At 39.9% G+C, this 16,365-nt stretch overlaps 1 protein-coding gene across 5 annotated transcripts in view; it reads right to left on the bottom strand.

Annotated features, from left to right (window-relative positions):
- The window catches only part of VPS13B (vacuolar protein sorting 13 homolog B), a 762,523-nt gene that overhangs the window by 77,372 nt on the left and 668,786 nt on the right, over positions 1 to 16,365 (bottom strand). For all 5 annotated transcript variants that reach the window (XM_045077980.1, XM_004768902.3, XM_004768901.3 and 2 more), the window contains exons 42-43: positions 15,207 to 15,556; positions 9,848 to 10,009 (exon numbers count right to left, since the gene is read on the bottom strand). In XM_045077980.1, coding sequence (XP_044933915.1) covers positions 9,848 to 10,009; positions 15,207 to 15,556 — 512 coding nt within the window. The remainder of the gene's footprint in view (positions 1 to 9,847; positions 10,010 to 15,206; positions 15,557 to 16,365) is intronic.

Here is a 16,365-nt window from a genome sequence, read left to right as displayed (position 1 = left end):
AATTTATGGGTCTCCCTTTTCTCCTTTTATGAATGGGAGTGTCTGCAGTAGCCATCTTTTTGCCTGTACACCAATGCTGTACATTGTTCCACTACAAGAGATAACTAACAAAGTCCTCTTCTCTTAGCCCTGCCTCCTTGGGCATTCTGATCTACTCCCAGTGCTACTTAGGCACTGATGACAAACCCAATTTTTACCTCTTAGGCCAGACTATTCTTATGACATTCTGACTCTCATTCATTCTCCTCCTCTACATGGCCACTTGGATGTCTGGTTAGAAAGGGAACAGGGAAGGAAAGAACCTTTGGTTATAGAGAGCGGAGTTTTCCACTAGAAACTTTATAAATGTTATTGCATGGGATAGTCACAAAAATCTCTTGATTTTGCAGAAGAGGAAGACAAAGCTCCAAGGAATCAAGAACCTTTTCCAGTCTTACATAGCTAACAAGCCTTAGGAGTGAAACCCAGGCACGTATGGCTACAAATCTGTGTTTTTTCTAATATATCATCCTTTCTGCCCTGCCAAATAACCCAAAACTCAACATGTCCAACATGGATTTTAGAGTCACCCTGTTGTGTTCTCAAGTCCTATTCCATCCTCTGTCTCTAAAACACTGTCTTTCTACTCAGTTCCCTGTCTTGGGCCAACAGCAACACTGCCAACTTGTCCCCTAATTCCGAAACCTCAGAGTTAAACTAGGCCCTTCCCTTCCATGACCAGTAACCAAATCCTGGTGATTGTAACTCCCAAATGACTTCTGAACAGATCACTTCCAGCACAAACCTTCCCTTCTAGCCTTTCTGATACCTAAAGAAAAGTTCATAGTTATTCCAATAGTTTTCCCTACAATTTCTCTACAGCTAATCCTCAAGATTTTCTCTTTCTCTTTGGTTTTCAGTAGTTTCCTCATGAGGTACTTCAGTGTGAGTTTCTTTGAAATGTCTGTTCGGGGTTTTCTGAGCTTCTGGGGCCTGCAAATTTTTATGTTTCACAAAACTTGGGATGTTTCTTGAGTTAATTTAATTTTTTTGGCCCAACTCTCCCTCTCTCTTCTCATTCTTGGATGGTAATTACTCATATTTAGACCTTTAGAAATTGTTCCACAGGTCCCTGCAGTTCGAATAATTTTGTTTGAATCTTTTTCTCTCTCTCTTTCACACTGGATGATTTCTACTGACCTATCTTCCAGTTTACTGCCTTTTCTTCTCTGTCATGTTGTATATGTTTCTATTACTGAAAGACAAATTGCCACAAATTTAGCAGCTTAAAAGAACACACATTTACCATCACTCTGTCTGTGGGTCAGGAGTCCAAGTAGGGAAGAATCCACTTCCAAGTGCACTCAGGTTGTTGGCAGAATGTCTTCTCCTGTGGCTACAGGCTGAGGACTCTGACTTACTAATGACTGGGGCTGGCAGTCACCTGCAGGTCCTGGAGGCTTCCCACAGCTCCCTGCCCCCTGGCCTTCTCTGTAGGCACTCACCACATGATATTTTACTTCCTGGCCAGCAGGAGCCTATGGGTCTCTCTCTCTCTCCTCACAAAAGGGCCCAGCCCCTCTTTTGGAGCTTTTATCTGATTCAGTTAGGTGCACAAAATGTTCTCCCTTTTGATTGATTAAAAATCAACTAATTTGGGACCTTAATAACAACTGTAAAATACCCTCTCCTTTGTTATAGTTGCTTTAAAGTATATGGTCATTCTTAATTCTAGGTCATCTTGGTGTTGACATCTGTTAATTATCTTTCTCTTGAAACTGAACTACTTTGGGGGGGTGATTCTTGAGATTTGTTGTATAATTTTGGTTTGTATTATGGACACTGTCAACGTTTTGTTGTGGAAACTCTGGATTTTCTTGTAACTGCTCCAGAGTGTTAATGTTTTTGATTTAATAAGTACTCAATTCATTAAGACTCAAATGGAAAACTCTCATACCTGGACGAGTGGCTGCTGGGTTTCATTTGGTTCTTGAAGCCTTGGGTACAAGCTGCTTCTAGTTTTCCGCAGGCCCAGTGCTTCCGCAGTCAGTGGACAGTTGGGCCGAATTATTTTCCCACTTTCTGGCTTCCCCCCATCCAAGATTTTCTCCTCACTCTCTAGCAGCCTTGGTGGCCTGAGCTCTTTCCCCTGCTACCTGGAGCCAGGAAGACAACGGGCTACCCCTGCACTGAAACGATTGCAACTGCCATCCAGCACAGCTACCAAACAACGGGGAATTCACTCTGCAGGACGCTTGCTCTGAGTTTTGGTTCCCCTCCAAAATCTGCCTGCCTTTGTTCAGTCTCCAGAAGTAGTTCTTTTTGTGTTTTCCTCAGAATTTATAGCTGTTATTCACAGAAGGATGGGTCTGCTAGGCATTTACCCTGAGTGCTGACTTCTCCTCTGCCTTGACTCAGTCGCTATGACTTCTGTCACGCCGGGGCTCTGTGGCCAGGGCCACACTGCTCCCTGCTGGCATCCTCCGTGTCCTCCAGACTGTCTTTCCAACTACACCACAGGGATCTCTCCAGGATGCAGCTGGGATCCTGTGAGCCTTCCGCAGGCAAAAGTCACCCATCACATACAGATGGATCTCCTCAGATGGACTGCCGGTTTCTTCAGAACACAGTTCCTGCGAACTGTGGTGTGCTGGAGCTGGCTCGAACTCATTTGTGAAAAAGCGCTGCTGAACAGTCAGGAATTTTGTGGTCTGGTTGTTAAATCATTGGTAGCTTGAGATCAGCTATGGTGGGAGCATTCACCCCACCAAGGTTAGCCATTCCTCCATATCTGGACTTCCCCAACACAGCCAAGAGCACATTACCAACACACATCTCTTCAGCGGGGCATTCAGTTTTTATGTCTGAGTTACTGTGAACAAAATCCGAATCCCCCTTAACATGACATGCTACCAATATATCTACATCTCCCTGGTTCTGTGTCATGTCCTTCCTCCACTACTGTTCACTGGGCCAACTTCTGCTTGACCTTCAAACCCAGCCTCCGTGGAAAGCCAACTTTGACCTCTTCAAGTATTTAGTTTCTCCTGCCTTTCTTTGTGTTATCATGGTCTCGAGACAGCACTAAAGCTGCTTAGCACAGAACACAAGGGTTCCTACCTACTTTCCCATCCTGCGGATTCACGTGTTCTCTCTACTGCAGTCAGATCAGTCCAGCTGTCCTACGGGCCTGGCTGTGTCCTCTCTCTGAAGCTTTCACACAAGCTGACTCCTTTTTTTGGAACACCAGCACTGCCACCCTCACTTTATCGGCCTAACTCTTCCTTAAACATTAAACTTCCACACAAATATCCCCTCTACCGGTAAGCCTTGCCAGATTCTCATCCTCAGGTTAGACTTGGAAACATTTTCTTTGCACTCCCATCCAGACCTTGGCCATATCCAGAAGCAATGGACTGTACTTCCTGATTCTCTCACTTTTCTTCCTTATGGTTAGTATTTTAATTCAGTTACCCGTCATTTCCCCCTGTTTTGAATTACTGCAATAATGTCCTGATAGATACTGATCATGTCCATAAAAATCTGTTTACTTTTCTGACTCCCTTATTAGACAGTAAGTTCTTTACAAAAAAATGAACATATTTAATTACACACAAGAGATCACAATAAATTAACATTTGTGGATTAAAACTGAATGGGAGGCTGGGAGACCAAATCAGCTGCTAGATGGAATTAATGGCAGACAAGAAGGCTTTTGAGTGACTGAGTCAAGGCCTTGGATGCCAGAAAATTTGGATATTTAATAGAAGATGGGGAGGTTATGAAGATTTTTGGACAGGAAATTGCAATAATTAAAGCATTATTCAGGGAAGTTTCTTGAGATGTAGTCTGCAAGATAGACTGGAGTGCAGCAAAGCTGTAACTAAGAGAATATTTGAGAGAAACCTGCAGTCGTTCATATAAGAATTAAGATAACCACTACTGATAAGTCACTGCACTTGCCACTCTTCCAGTTAGTGTTTGAAATTCCCTGTAGTCTGTGCATAAATTTTTTTTCAGGGTTTTTACTTAATTTCTTTCTGCTTTAGTAATCTATACCCTTTTTGAGACCTACATAAAAATGTAATAAACTGGAAAAATATCATCTTAACCTACCACCCAGATGCAACCACTGGCAACATTTTGATATATATTCTTCCAGCATTTTCTATGCATTTGTTCTTATATTGCTAAGATCATACTATATGTATCTATATCTGTATATTTATTTTATATTCTGTTTTCTGACTGATAGGCCTTCAGATTTTTACAGAGACTTTTTTTTTTTTACAGAGATTTTTCCTTTACAGAGAGGATGTGCTACCACTTCCTCTCTGTAAAAATCTGAAGGTCTAATAATTGTTTATTATTCAGATATGTTAAATTTTACTCAAATTTAGCTTTAAAAGTGACATTTAAAAAAAAAGATTTTATTTATTTATTTGACAGACGGAGATTACAAGTAGGCAGAGAGGCAGACAGGGAGAGAGAGGAGAAAGTAGGCTCTCCAAGGAGCAGAGAGCCTGATGTGGGGCTTGATCCCAGGACCCTGGGATCATGACCTGAGCCTAAAGCAGAGGCTTTAACTCACTGAGCCACCCATGTGCCCTGATATTTTGAGTTTTAATTGACATTATAAATAAAGCTGTGATAAACATTTTTGGTATATAAACTTCTGTTTCGATTTAGATTATTTCCTGAGAGTAGATTACTAGTAGGGGATTTACTAAATCAAAGGTTGTGACCATTTTAATAGCTTTTGTGCTTATTAAATTGCTTTCTAGAGAGGAAAAATTAATTCCATTTGCATCTTCTAAACAAACTTTAACATGCACACCATGTGCCATGTAATAGAGGCAAATACCTGAAAAATTTATCACTTTAAACAGTTTTGCCAACATAGAATATTTCCTTATCTCCCTAACTCAGTTTTTAAATTTTTTTTTTAAAGATTTTATTCATTTCTTTGACACAGAGAGAGATCACAAGTAGGCAGAGCAGCACAGAGAGAGCAAGGGGGAAGCAGGCTCCCTGCTGAGCAGAGAGCCCAATGCGGGGCTTGATCCCAGGACCCTAGGATCATTACCCGAGCTGAAGGCAGAGGCTTAACCCACTGAGCCACCCAGGCGCCCCAGCTTTTAAATTTTTAAAACTGTGACTCTAACAATAAGGAATGTGCTCTTTCTTTATGACATATATATACATACGCATTATGTAAATGGATATGGAAAGAGTGAAGTGAATGAGAGTTACAGTGTAGTTAATGAAGCTGACAACAGGCTGGACTCACCATAAGAGAGGTAGATACTCAAAACCTATTACTATCCCTTTAGACAAGAGGAAAAGTGATCAGATCTCACTTTAAAATAATTTTATATACAGTGAACTGGAGGATTTTCTATCTGTACAAGCCCAGAAAAAGTAAAATAAACATATCTTACTGTTATGTGGTGAGTACAGGTTGGTCATATGTGTTAGATTTAAACTATTACCTGTCACTTCATAATTTCTGAAACATTTTTCCAAGTTTTCAAGTGACAGAAATACTTAGGTCAGAGTGAGACAACTGACCATCAATTGAGTTTTGTCAACAGAGAGGCCTTCAAGCGAGACTGGCAAGCTATGGCCTGGGGGCCAAATGGGGCACACTGCCTATTTTTGTACAGCCTGTAAGCTAAAATGGTTTTTACATTTTTAAATGGTCAAAAAAAAAAAAAAAAGAAAGAAAGAAAAATACTATTTCGTGATGTGTGAAAGTTACTGAAATTCAAATTTCATGGTCTATAAATAAAGTTTTATTGGAACACAGCCACATCTTTCATTTCGGCTGCTTTTGTGCAGAGAGGAATAGCTGCGAGAGAGACATGCAGGCCCCAAAAGACCTAAAATATGGAGCACATGGCCCTACCCAGAAAAAGTTTGCCAACCTCTGTCTTGGAGTAATATACAATTTTCTATTTTTTTCACTAAATCTGACTATTTTAATGAGTATGTCCCAGATGCTCCGCTGCTTTTCAAAATTCTTACCTTGTTATATTTTGCATTTTAAAATATCTGCCATTTTTTCTATTAAGTCCCTTTTGGAGTAAAATTTTATTAACTTCTATAGCTCTGTCTAGAGCCCATTTTCACCTTGCTAGATGGTTTGATTACTGAAATTAAGTCACTGGTAGTCGAAATTCTGCAATTCTAAAAAACACATCATCTATAAATTGTGCATGTTTTGAGGATAAAAGCACATGTAATTCCTTACATCCAAGGTAGAGGCATTTCTATTTCAAGTTTAACTAGCCAACAGTGCTCTCTATCAGCAAGGAAAGAAAGTCAACTTGAACAGCCTGTACATGCATCCTACTGGCTGATGGAAGTGTCCCTATATTCAGTTTGGCTACATTAAACAAATCCTTCCTTAACCTTACGCTGCACCTACTACCCATATTCTGGGGAAAGATACCATCAACTCACACCTGTTAGTCCTTAGAGTCAACTTCCTACAATATGAAGCACTTCTTTGAAGACCAGTCGCTTGCTGGTTATTCTCACTCAACTGGATCTGAAGTCTACTGAACTGGGATATCTGAGGGCCTCTGGGATGGCATTTATGATTGTGCAGCCGAGTATGTTCAACTGTTCCCTGGGAATTAGTTTTGTTCTTCCTTTGTTTATTTAGGCAAGCAACGGTTGTGGGATATCCAACATTTTAAATGATTCTGCCTCAGACCATGTGTTAGAAACTATAAGGAGAGTTTACAACTTTTTGATTTTAAAATCGGCTTTGGATTTCTGGAATTGGTGTGTCCATGTTTCTTCCCATTCTGTTGAGACTTACTGTTGTTAGCAACCTCCTGTGTGGTTCTAAGATCTGCTGACCTCTTTGAAACCTTTCCAGCTGTCATTGCCACTTTCTTGATCTCTGCAATATAAGCTACATTGTTTAGTGGAGTTAAGTTCTATGACCTCTGGAAATCCTCCCTGAGGTTATGAATTGACTAACACCCAAGGTAGCATAAACATGCAGACACAAATGTTCCTAAAACGCAGCCTGCTGGGCAACGCAGGATATGACGTGGAGTCTGGAAAAAGCAACAGTTTGCTCACTTACAAGGCTATGACTACCTCCAGGTGCAGTCTGAAGCTAAGCGGTTAGGTTTTCTGGGCCTCAGATGTAACCTCTCATTAGAACACATCAGAATTCGCAATTGTGGATGTAAGGAATTCCATGAAGACCCTCTGGGCCCATTAAGACTTCTGGCTTCAGAGGGTCCTAAAACACACTTCCTTCAACTTACAGAGTTTTGTAAAGAGATACCATTTTTTTCTTTCTTAAACAAAGTTGATCTAAGTTTTAGCTTGAAGATTATAATGCTTACAGCTCATTAAAATTTGTATCCAGAGAATGCCGTTGCAAATTGAAAAGGAAAAAGAAAAGTTTAATAGATATCTGTCTTGAGTCCAGTTTGTCATAAAAAGGTTCTTATTATTTTTGGTAATAAAGTTAAGACTTTGCAAGGGATTTACTTGGACTAAGAATTCCACATTAGTCTGGCTTTAAACATGGAGTATCAGACTAGCGATTCTCAGCCTATCTTTTGAAACCTTACAGCTTTGCTATTCTAACAGACAAACCATGCAGCCCAAACCTAAGAGAGCTGGACAATGACGTAGAAATGACACTCTATTGAGAATCCAAAGATAGGGATTTCAGTCCCAACTTTACCACCATCTCAACCTAACATTTCCATTTGTCTCCTTAGTTATAACACACATACAACACACGTGGATGTGGACCGCACATGGATATTGTGAAAACAAAACTAGTAACAAATACAAAAGGACATTAAAAACCTGCGAAAGAGTAAAATATGCAGGTGTCATGCTGGTAGCGGTCAGCCATGCTTCTTTCCTGTTTTTTTCCTTCCCACCCAGATACTGCATGTCTATAACATGAAGCCTCCTGTTTCTCCACACCTCTGAGCCAGCTGCTCTTAAGATCACCCTTCTCATCCTGGCTCCAGTATCAGGAAATCTTTTTTTTTTTTTTTAAGATTTTATTTATTTGAGAGAGAGAGAGAGTGCTCGAGTGAAAGAAAGAGTACAAGCAGGGGGAGCGGCAGGCAGAGGAAGAAGCAGACTCCCTGCAGAGCAGGTAGCCAGATGTGGAACTTGATCCCAGGACACTGAGATCATGACCTGAGCTGAAGGCAGAGGCTTAACCAACTGAACCATGGGGGAGTCCCCAGTATCTGGGAAACTTGAGGGTCACCAAGGGTCTCTTAAAGAGACTGGGAAGGGAGGTAAGCTTTCTGCACTTTGCTTTCTGTGGGCGGAGGCTGGAGTGTGGGTGGGTGTGGGTGTGGGTGCCGTGGCCATGGGCACAGTAGAGGGCTACATGGAGCTGAGCCTTCCCAGAGGTTTCTCCCGTCCCTAAAAAATGCAATTACTGTGGAAACTTTTTGAACATCTAAAAGGCTATACGACAAGTATTAACATGGGTTGTCTCTGGATGGTTGCCATTATAGGAGTTCTGGGGGTTTTTTTGTTTGTTTGTTTGTTTTTGCTTTAATTTTTTTGCCATATGTCTGTATGTTTTCACTTCTGCAATTAGTAACACAAAAACCCAAAAAGATATTTTGAAACAAACAAACAAGCAAACAAACTGGCTTTTAACTATGTTATAAGGGGCAAACAACTCAACCACTTAAGAACATGGAAATTTCTAGAGAGGGCATGTCATTCACTCTAAAAAAGATGAATACAACATTATCTCATCTGAGAAATGTTCCTAACAAGTTTTATTAAAAAAGGATTTATGTGGTTCTAATGTCCTGTCAGGTTTATTAGAATTAAATAAATATTCTTAAATAAGAATGTACTGTGTCTACCTTTCCAAGTTCTATCCTAGCAGTGTGGCAGTATGATGAAAAAGCGAGCAAAAAATCAGAATCTAGCTACTGGGGGCGGGGGAGAAGCAAAAGGGACCCGGAGGGCATAACATATTCTGAAGCTGGTCTATAGACCAGATGGGAAAACTTGTTCTCTAATCTAATGACTTTCTTTTAATCACAAGCAGTAGTTTCCTTATTACCCAGAGTTTTAGAAATACATTATTCTTGAGATGACTTCCTAGGATTTCTTTTACTCATTTAAGACCACATCTTTGTATTTAATTCATCCTCATATTATCCCTGCAGGGCACATCCCTCTAATTATTCCCATCTAAAGTGACAGGAAAATGGAATTATACTACTTGGAAAACAGACATCCTTTGGTATGTCTTTTCTCAGTGCCCCCTTGGTCACAGACTGTGAGCTGTCTTTGGAGGGCAAGGACCGTGACTTCCCTGTCTTTGCATGTCCCTGGCCATGCCGGGCAGAGTAGGTATGTAGTAAAAATCTGAACAAATGCCTAAGTAATAATAGCCAATGTGTAATGCTTACAGTATCTCGAGCACTATTCTAGTGCCATTATACACAGTAACTGGCTTAGTCCTCAGAACCCTACAAAAATGCGTGTTACCATTATCCGCATTTTATAGATGAGAAAACAGATGCCCAGAGAGCAAAGCAAGGTTACCAAGCCAGGATCAAAGCTTACAAACTTGGGCTCTAGAGTCCAACCGCATCACGGTCACACCGAGCTGCCTTTGCAGCACCTGTGATAACCAGGAGACTGTTCCCTTCCAAGAGAAGCAAGGTTGTGCTGGGCTCCCACCTCAAACCCTTCCTGGGTTTCAGTCAGAGGCAGCTACGCCGTGTGGTTCCTTGGGAAACTTAAAAAGGGAAATAACTGGACACAGGCACACAAATGCAGAATAAACGAATCCCCAACGTTCACAATTGCTGTGTTTGTAAGGCTGTTTCTCAAATACCTGTGGGGATTTGTGGGAGCGCCAGCTGTACTGGTGACTGTGGAGACTCGCCAGCAGAATATTTTCATCAGTATCCACCTGGCCAAACCGCAGTGTCTCCTGTGTGTCATTACAGATCACAAAATGGCTGAAGACCAACTCCTCTACCTCAGGGCATTTGTTCTGAAAGAAAAAGAATACGAAAGCCAACGTGCATCAGATTAATTGCAAGATGTTTGGCAGCTGTCTGCCCAGTGGCGATTGTTACAACACAGAAACACTAAAAGATCTGTTGTCATTAGCTCTGGTATACAAAGTATTCTATACTTCCAGGATAAGCACAAAAAATACCTTAAAAAGAGATCTTAAATGTTCCAAGAATATGTTTTGATTTATACTCCTGCAAAAGAAATCATACGCACAGAAGAGTAAAAGAACAATGAGATCCCTCAAACTTTTAACATTTTAAAATGAATTAACATGCTACAAAGAATGCAGTATGGAGTAGTGCACGTTTCTGAGCAGAGTACTGGAGGCTAGAATTACCATGTTCCTGGCCTTCTACACTCGACAATCAAGACCAATTACCAAAGCCACAGTTTGTACCCTACAGAAAGTAAGGATCATTTAGGTAATACATCCCCAGATCCCTTAAGGGGGAGGGTGGATGTGTGTGTGTGTAAATCTGCTCAGGGAGAGATGTAAATAAAACCATAACTTTCCCTCTATTGTTAAGAGGCTGAACAGCTCTGGAATCAGTGTAAGCCAAGTTGCAGTTTTTAAGAAAGATAATGTTCATTGAAAAACAGTTGTTGGTGTCTCTGTCAGCTAAGAGTCATCCATCAGCTCATGTCTTCCATTCATCTGCTGAGGCTCAACAAATTAGTAATATGTTTCTGTGTTGAGACCTTCCTTCTCCACTTCATGGTGTCTCTGTCTGTTGCTGTTATATCCAGACACCGACAAAGTGATTGAGCATTTCTGTGTTTCCTCTTCTATCCCTCTGGTTAGGTTATGGCTTAAAAACTAATAAACATATCTTTTTAGTAAATGAAAAGAATAGTTGAATAGATGCTCAAACTGAGAATGCAAGAAAAAAAATCTTAATTAGCCAATCCATTTGCAGACAAGGGGAGGTCACTGGAACTGATACTTCTCTTGTGGCCTCTATTTTGTGGTTGTGGAGCTAAATGTCATAATGCTGCACTAGGTCACTTGCCATTTTCCCAAGGGGAGGGAGAATAAAAGGGGACATATAACTCACAAGCACAGTGATTTAAGTGATTATGAGGCCTGAGGAGTCATAACGACAAAGTACCTGGAATCCAGCCTGGAACAAGACCCAATCTAGAACCTCATCCAGAACAGGTGTCTTGTGGGGCAGAATCCACTCCTAGTCATGCACAAGGTCCCCTAAGTAAGGTGGACAGTACTTTCTGGCTGCAGTTGATGAAGGGGCCCTGAAACACCTCATTCTTCCAAATACCCTTGGGGACTCACTCTGTCACCCACTGATTCTCACCAATCTCCCTATTCTCAGAGTGGAACCTCGCTTGACAGCCACACTAATCACAAAAAAAAAAATAAATAAATAAATAAAAAAGAAAAGAGTCTTGGATTAAGAGAGATCAAAGTAACTAGGAGCAACAATTATCTGTTGTTTACCATATTCTACGCTGTGGCTTTTAATCATGACCTTGACTCCAGTGGGGTTGAATGTCCTGCCCGATTCAACCCCTGCCGCATCATGAGCCACTCCTCAGTTGCTTGCTAAACCCCAGCTGCACGAGCTCTTTCCTGTCCCTCCAACACCGCCCTAGCCCCCTTTCAACTCATTCAACACATCAAGCTCCTTCTTGCCTCAGTGCCTTTCCCTTGCATGGACCTGTTTTCCTTCACACTTAACTAACTGTTTTCAAGTCATTTTCTCTGGGTAGCCTTCTGGAAGCACCTCCAGATCAGGTCATGTCCCTCCAGTTTAGGCTCACTTCACACTCCTACTTTTCACTTTCCCTCCTGAGACTAAGAAACTATTTGTTTGATTCTCAGTTCACTCTTGTCTCCATCACTAGAGTCTATAGGTACAAGAGGGCAGGAACCAAGTCTGTGTTTTTTTACCAGTTTATGTCCAGTACTCAGCATAATGCCTGACATGTAGGTACTCAGTAAACACTTATGAAGCAAATACATGAGTAAATTTAATTTTTAAAATTATAAGTGAATGCATGTTCACAGTAGAAAAATTAGAAAATATAGGAAGTAGGGATTTTTTTAAAGTCTCTAATTTTGCACACAAATAACTCTTGTTAATATTTTGGTGGATTTTCTTCTAGCAATTTTAATCTCTTCAGAGTATCCTACCTGTTTCTATTCTGGTCTATCCTATCTAATTCTGTCTTATATGTCTTACCTATTTAAAGGTTTATAAACCTTTAATCAAATTGGAGTCCAGTGTATAATTATTTTAAAGACATTTTTCCATTTGTCCTTATATAATCAACATAAACTGCTCTCATAAACTTTTTTCTCTCCTTTAGGCCCAAGAGTGCAAACATGAAGAAAGGGATATGATTCCAAACTTCCAGTTAGATGTACTGAGACTGAAATTCAGTTTTCTTAATGAGTTGGGATCAATCTTCTGGTAACACAGAGGTTAAGTTACCAGATGGGGTTTGAGAAGGAAAAAAAAAAGCACATATTACTTTCCCTCATCTCCAAAAACTGACCTTTAATAAATGATGAGTGTTTTAGAAAAATGTAAATGAAAGAACACAAGGGGGTTGTTTACATTTTTTTAAAGAATACTCAAACTCCTCAGAGAACTGTTTCTCTACTGTTCCTTCATCTGTGGAGTTCATTATAACTGTAGTAAGTTTAAGCATTTCTTGGAGTGTCTTAAATTCTGGTGTATTTTTAATAAAACAGTTTGTGCACATTTTATATGACATCATTTAGTCAAAGTCTCAGGATGCTCATTCAGATTTGTAATTAAAAGATGGCTTATCTACATTTAAGATTCATGCTGGAGTGTTGTCCAGGCATTTGCAATTAAACAGAGACAGACATCATTCCGGTGTAAGATAAAGACACCTAAGCAAGACCTTCATTTTTAAATAAAAATCCCCTTTACATGTCATTTTGTCCAAATGTAGGGATATGGCATTGAAACATAAAGCGAGTTGCAAGTGACATTTTGTGTCCTCAATCTGGTCTCACAAAACATTAATCATGTGCCAAAGAGAAAAAAAAAAAAATCACAGCCAGAGAAAGGCTTGATGAAGCCATGATGAAGGCTTCTGTTAATCTTGAGCTTGTGACCTAAAGGTGAAAGGCCAAATTGTTTCATTCTTCAACTGTCTGGTCCATCCACACTGGATACAAATGACTTGTCTCAGATACGAATCCAATAAAAGTATGCAGAGAACTTGAATAACTTATCTTGCTTATTAAATTCATATTTCTCATCGGCAATAATTAGACTGCATATGAGACAACACACCAATAACCTCCAAGCTTGGGAAACTAATCTTCCCCACTAAGGGAATAAACCACATTGAGAACATCTTAGAAACAATGAACTTAATAACCCTCTATAAACCCAGTTCAATGTCAAATGTCCTGTAATTTCAAAGTAGTGCATTTTTGTATTTACTTTAGAATGCGTAGGGTTAGATGCCTACCACATTAAAACTTGGTGGCAAGTACCCTTGACATGGGAGGAAACAAGAAAATTACAGCAACAATTACAGAAGTATATCCTCTTGTGGCTCATGTTAACATTGCCAAATCCCTGTATAAATCAGAATCAACTATTCATAGAATGTACCTGTCAGCAATATGCTACGTGACATATGGCTCTACTTAATCAAATATACAATTCCATTTAAAAAAAAAACCCCAGAATATTCCTTCAAGGCACTGTGTTAGCCAGTCAGTCATTCGCACTCTGATGTGGTTTAAAACATTTAAATATTTATGCACCGTATTTTATTTATATGTATAGCTGTGTCTAAGAGAATATTTTTACCCTGGGAGGAAACTGGTATTTCTGAAGGCCATTTTGCAGTAGTTGCTACACATGAGTCCTCTTAGAATGGCCCTGATACCAAGACAAACATATTCTGGGTCTAAATGCTCTATCAATGACTCTTTTATATTTTCTAGGTTTGTTTTTTATTAAATGCATTGTTCAAAATATGACAAAAAACAGAAATTGGAGCCATGGAGGTTTTTTTCACATCACTATTCGAACCAGCTGCAAAGATTTAGATCACACTAGCTCTTATTTTACGCATGTCCTCTGCAACAAGAAAACCATGGAATGCCCTTAAAAAAGAATTTTAAAATAAAAAACAGATGTGTTATCTTCTTTCCCTTTGCTATTGTAGTGCCATGTTAGGTAATTAATTCCTTAGTCTTATATAGGTCTTCATGCATATAAAGAGAAGAGTTTATTCCCATAAAAATTCTTAAGTTAGAGAACTCCAAGTCCCCCCAGCACACCCCCACCCAGGCCTGTCTCCACATGAGGTCAGCGAAGGACAGGAGAGCATTTCCCCTGGGGGGCCAGCTCCGCTCAAATGTAGGTAGCACATACGGAAGTTGGGGGTAGGGGGTAGGTGTCCCAGCTTTAAGAGCAACACAAACTTGATGGAAATACAATATTATACCAAAAATCAGTATGGAAGTGGAAATGATTTGTTCTTAAATTACAGTATTATCCAAACGTTCTGTGAAATTATTTTCATGCTCGTGGCACGGACAGGTTCCTCATCTTAAACACACCATGCAGCACAGACTTACACTTCATCCCCTTGTTTGATATGGCTAATTTCTGGCAAGAGATGAAAGGAAGAAAATAATCAATTGAGAGTCTTTAACTGATTAAAAAATGGCAGAATGATAGTAAGGGAAAAGACTTAGACTCGGTGGGCTTGCATGTTTTTTCTCGCTGCTTTTTCCATTTGAAAAGATGAAATGTTTACTATCGGCGAGGCTCACACAGGTTCTTCATTTCTGCAATGGATGCTTAGACGACTTGATACATAACTAAGTTGAAGCTTTGGCAAAGGAAAGCCATAATACTTGGAAAAAATTCCTGGGAATATGTTCCTTTCCACACAGATGTGGTACATTAGTCACAAAAATGTGGGCATGGTCTCCTATGCATGTGTAGAGAACCCATATTCTCCAAAGCTTTTAAAAATAACATGCATCACTTTGCTAAACAGAGAAAACCCCAAATATTATGGTGCCCATCAAATTCTTCATTCTCTCACATTTTGGTGGGTGCTTCGCTTACTATTAGAAGTGATAACATAAAGCGTCTAGTGAAAGATCACACACAGACAAACTGTAAGCTGTTCTAGGATGTGCATACCTGTTGCCAAGCTTGTACTGCAGTGTTTAGAGAATGAACCACGTATTGCCCAAAGCTGACGAAGACAGAGTCCACTACGATGGAGCAGTCAAGCAGCTTCTCCCCCGCGTCGCGGGAAACGGCCATCTGCCCGAAGATGCCGAAGGGTTTCACCACGCTTTGCATTGTGACGTTTCTGCACTCGAGAAGTTTACAGTCCGCCTGAGCTGAGAATCGGATCTCCTGACAGACAGGACTGTTGTTCCACTGCCGGAGATACAGGTGTGGTTCTTTGAAGGAAATAATCATGTATTCTAGTTCAGATGGCACATTTTTATCAGAAATAAATGGACGTAGGTACCGCGGTGGAGCTGTTGAAAAAATAACCAGGAGAAACAGCAGTTGGGATGAGACAATATTTTATGGAAAGAAAGACATGACGTTTAAGCTATTAACTTTTTAAAGCTTACCGGTTTTGTGATTTGCAGTTTAATAAAATGCAAACACTCTCTTGAAGGCATTTGATCTCTTGAATTACCATTTGATATTTGCCAACAAAATGGTTTTTGTTCAATTGGTATGCCTCAAACATATATTATCTAAAGTTCACATTCAGTTTCACAGACAAAAATTTGATCATGGTAAGACGACAGTACAATGAAGAGGAGGCAACTATTGAAGGAGAGTTTTATGAAATGCTCTGTATCTACCAACCAAATCTCAAAAACAAAAACATGACTCGAGAGTTAGAAAAAGCAGGTTAAATTCCATTTTTTGCTGAAAAGGCAAGATGCTTAACAGCAGCTGTGTTTAGTTTTAATCTGATTTTTTAAATCTGATTTTTTTCCTTTTTCCATTACATGTCGGGTTGAAAACCTAAATCAAAATGTACTAACTAGGAAACATTTGGTATAGACTTAGGAGTAATTATTCACGTAAGACTGGCAAATTTATAAAAGACCACTTTCGGTGGTGGCAAAATTTAATAAGACTCCACCTCATCAGCTTGTTAAAATGACAGTCCTTCACATTTCTGGAGACTTTGCCCATCCCTTGTAGAATGTATTCATGCTTTTGAAATCAGGTAATATCGAATACTTTTGGAATCTCTCCATCATTAATGTAGTAGCTCAGGACACAGAACAGAAACAGATGTATTTCTTTTAAAAAGATCCCAATT

This window comes from Mustela putorius, unplaced genomic scaffold (genome assembly GCF_011764305.1).
Source record: "Mustela putorius furo isolate JIRA1106 unplaced genomic scaffold, ASM1176430v1.1 tig00000228_pilon_pilon_pilon, whole genome shotgun sequence".
NCBI lineage: Eukaryota > Metazoa > Chordata > Mammalia > Carnivora > Mustelidae > Mustela > Mustela putorius.
This window is presented reverse-complemented; position numbering and strand designations above follow the sequence as displayed.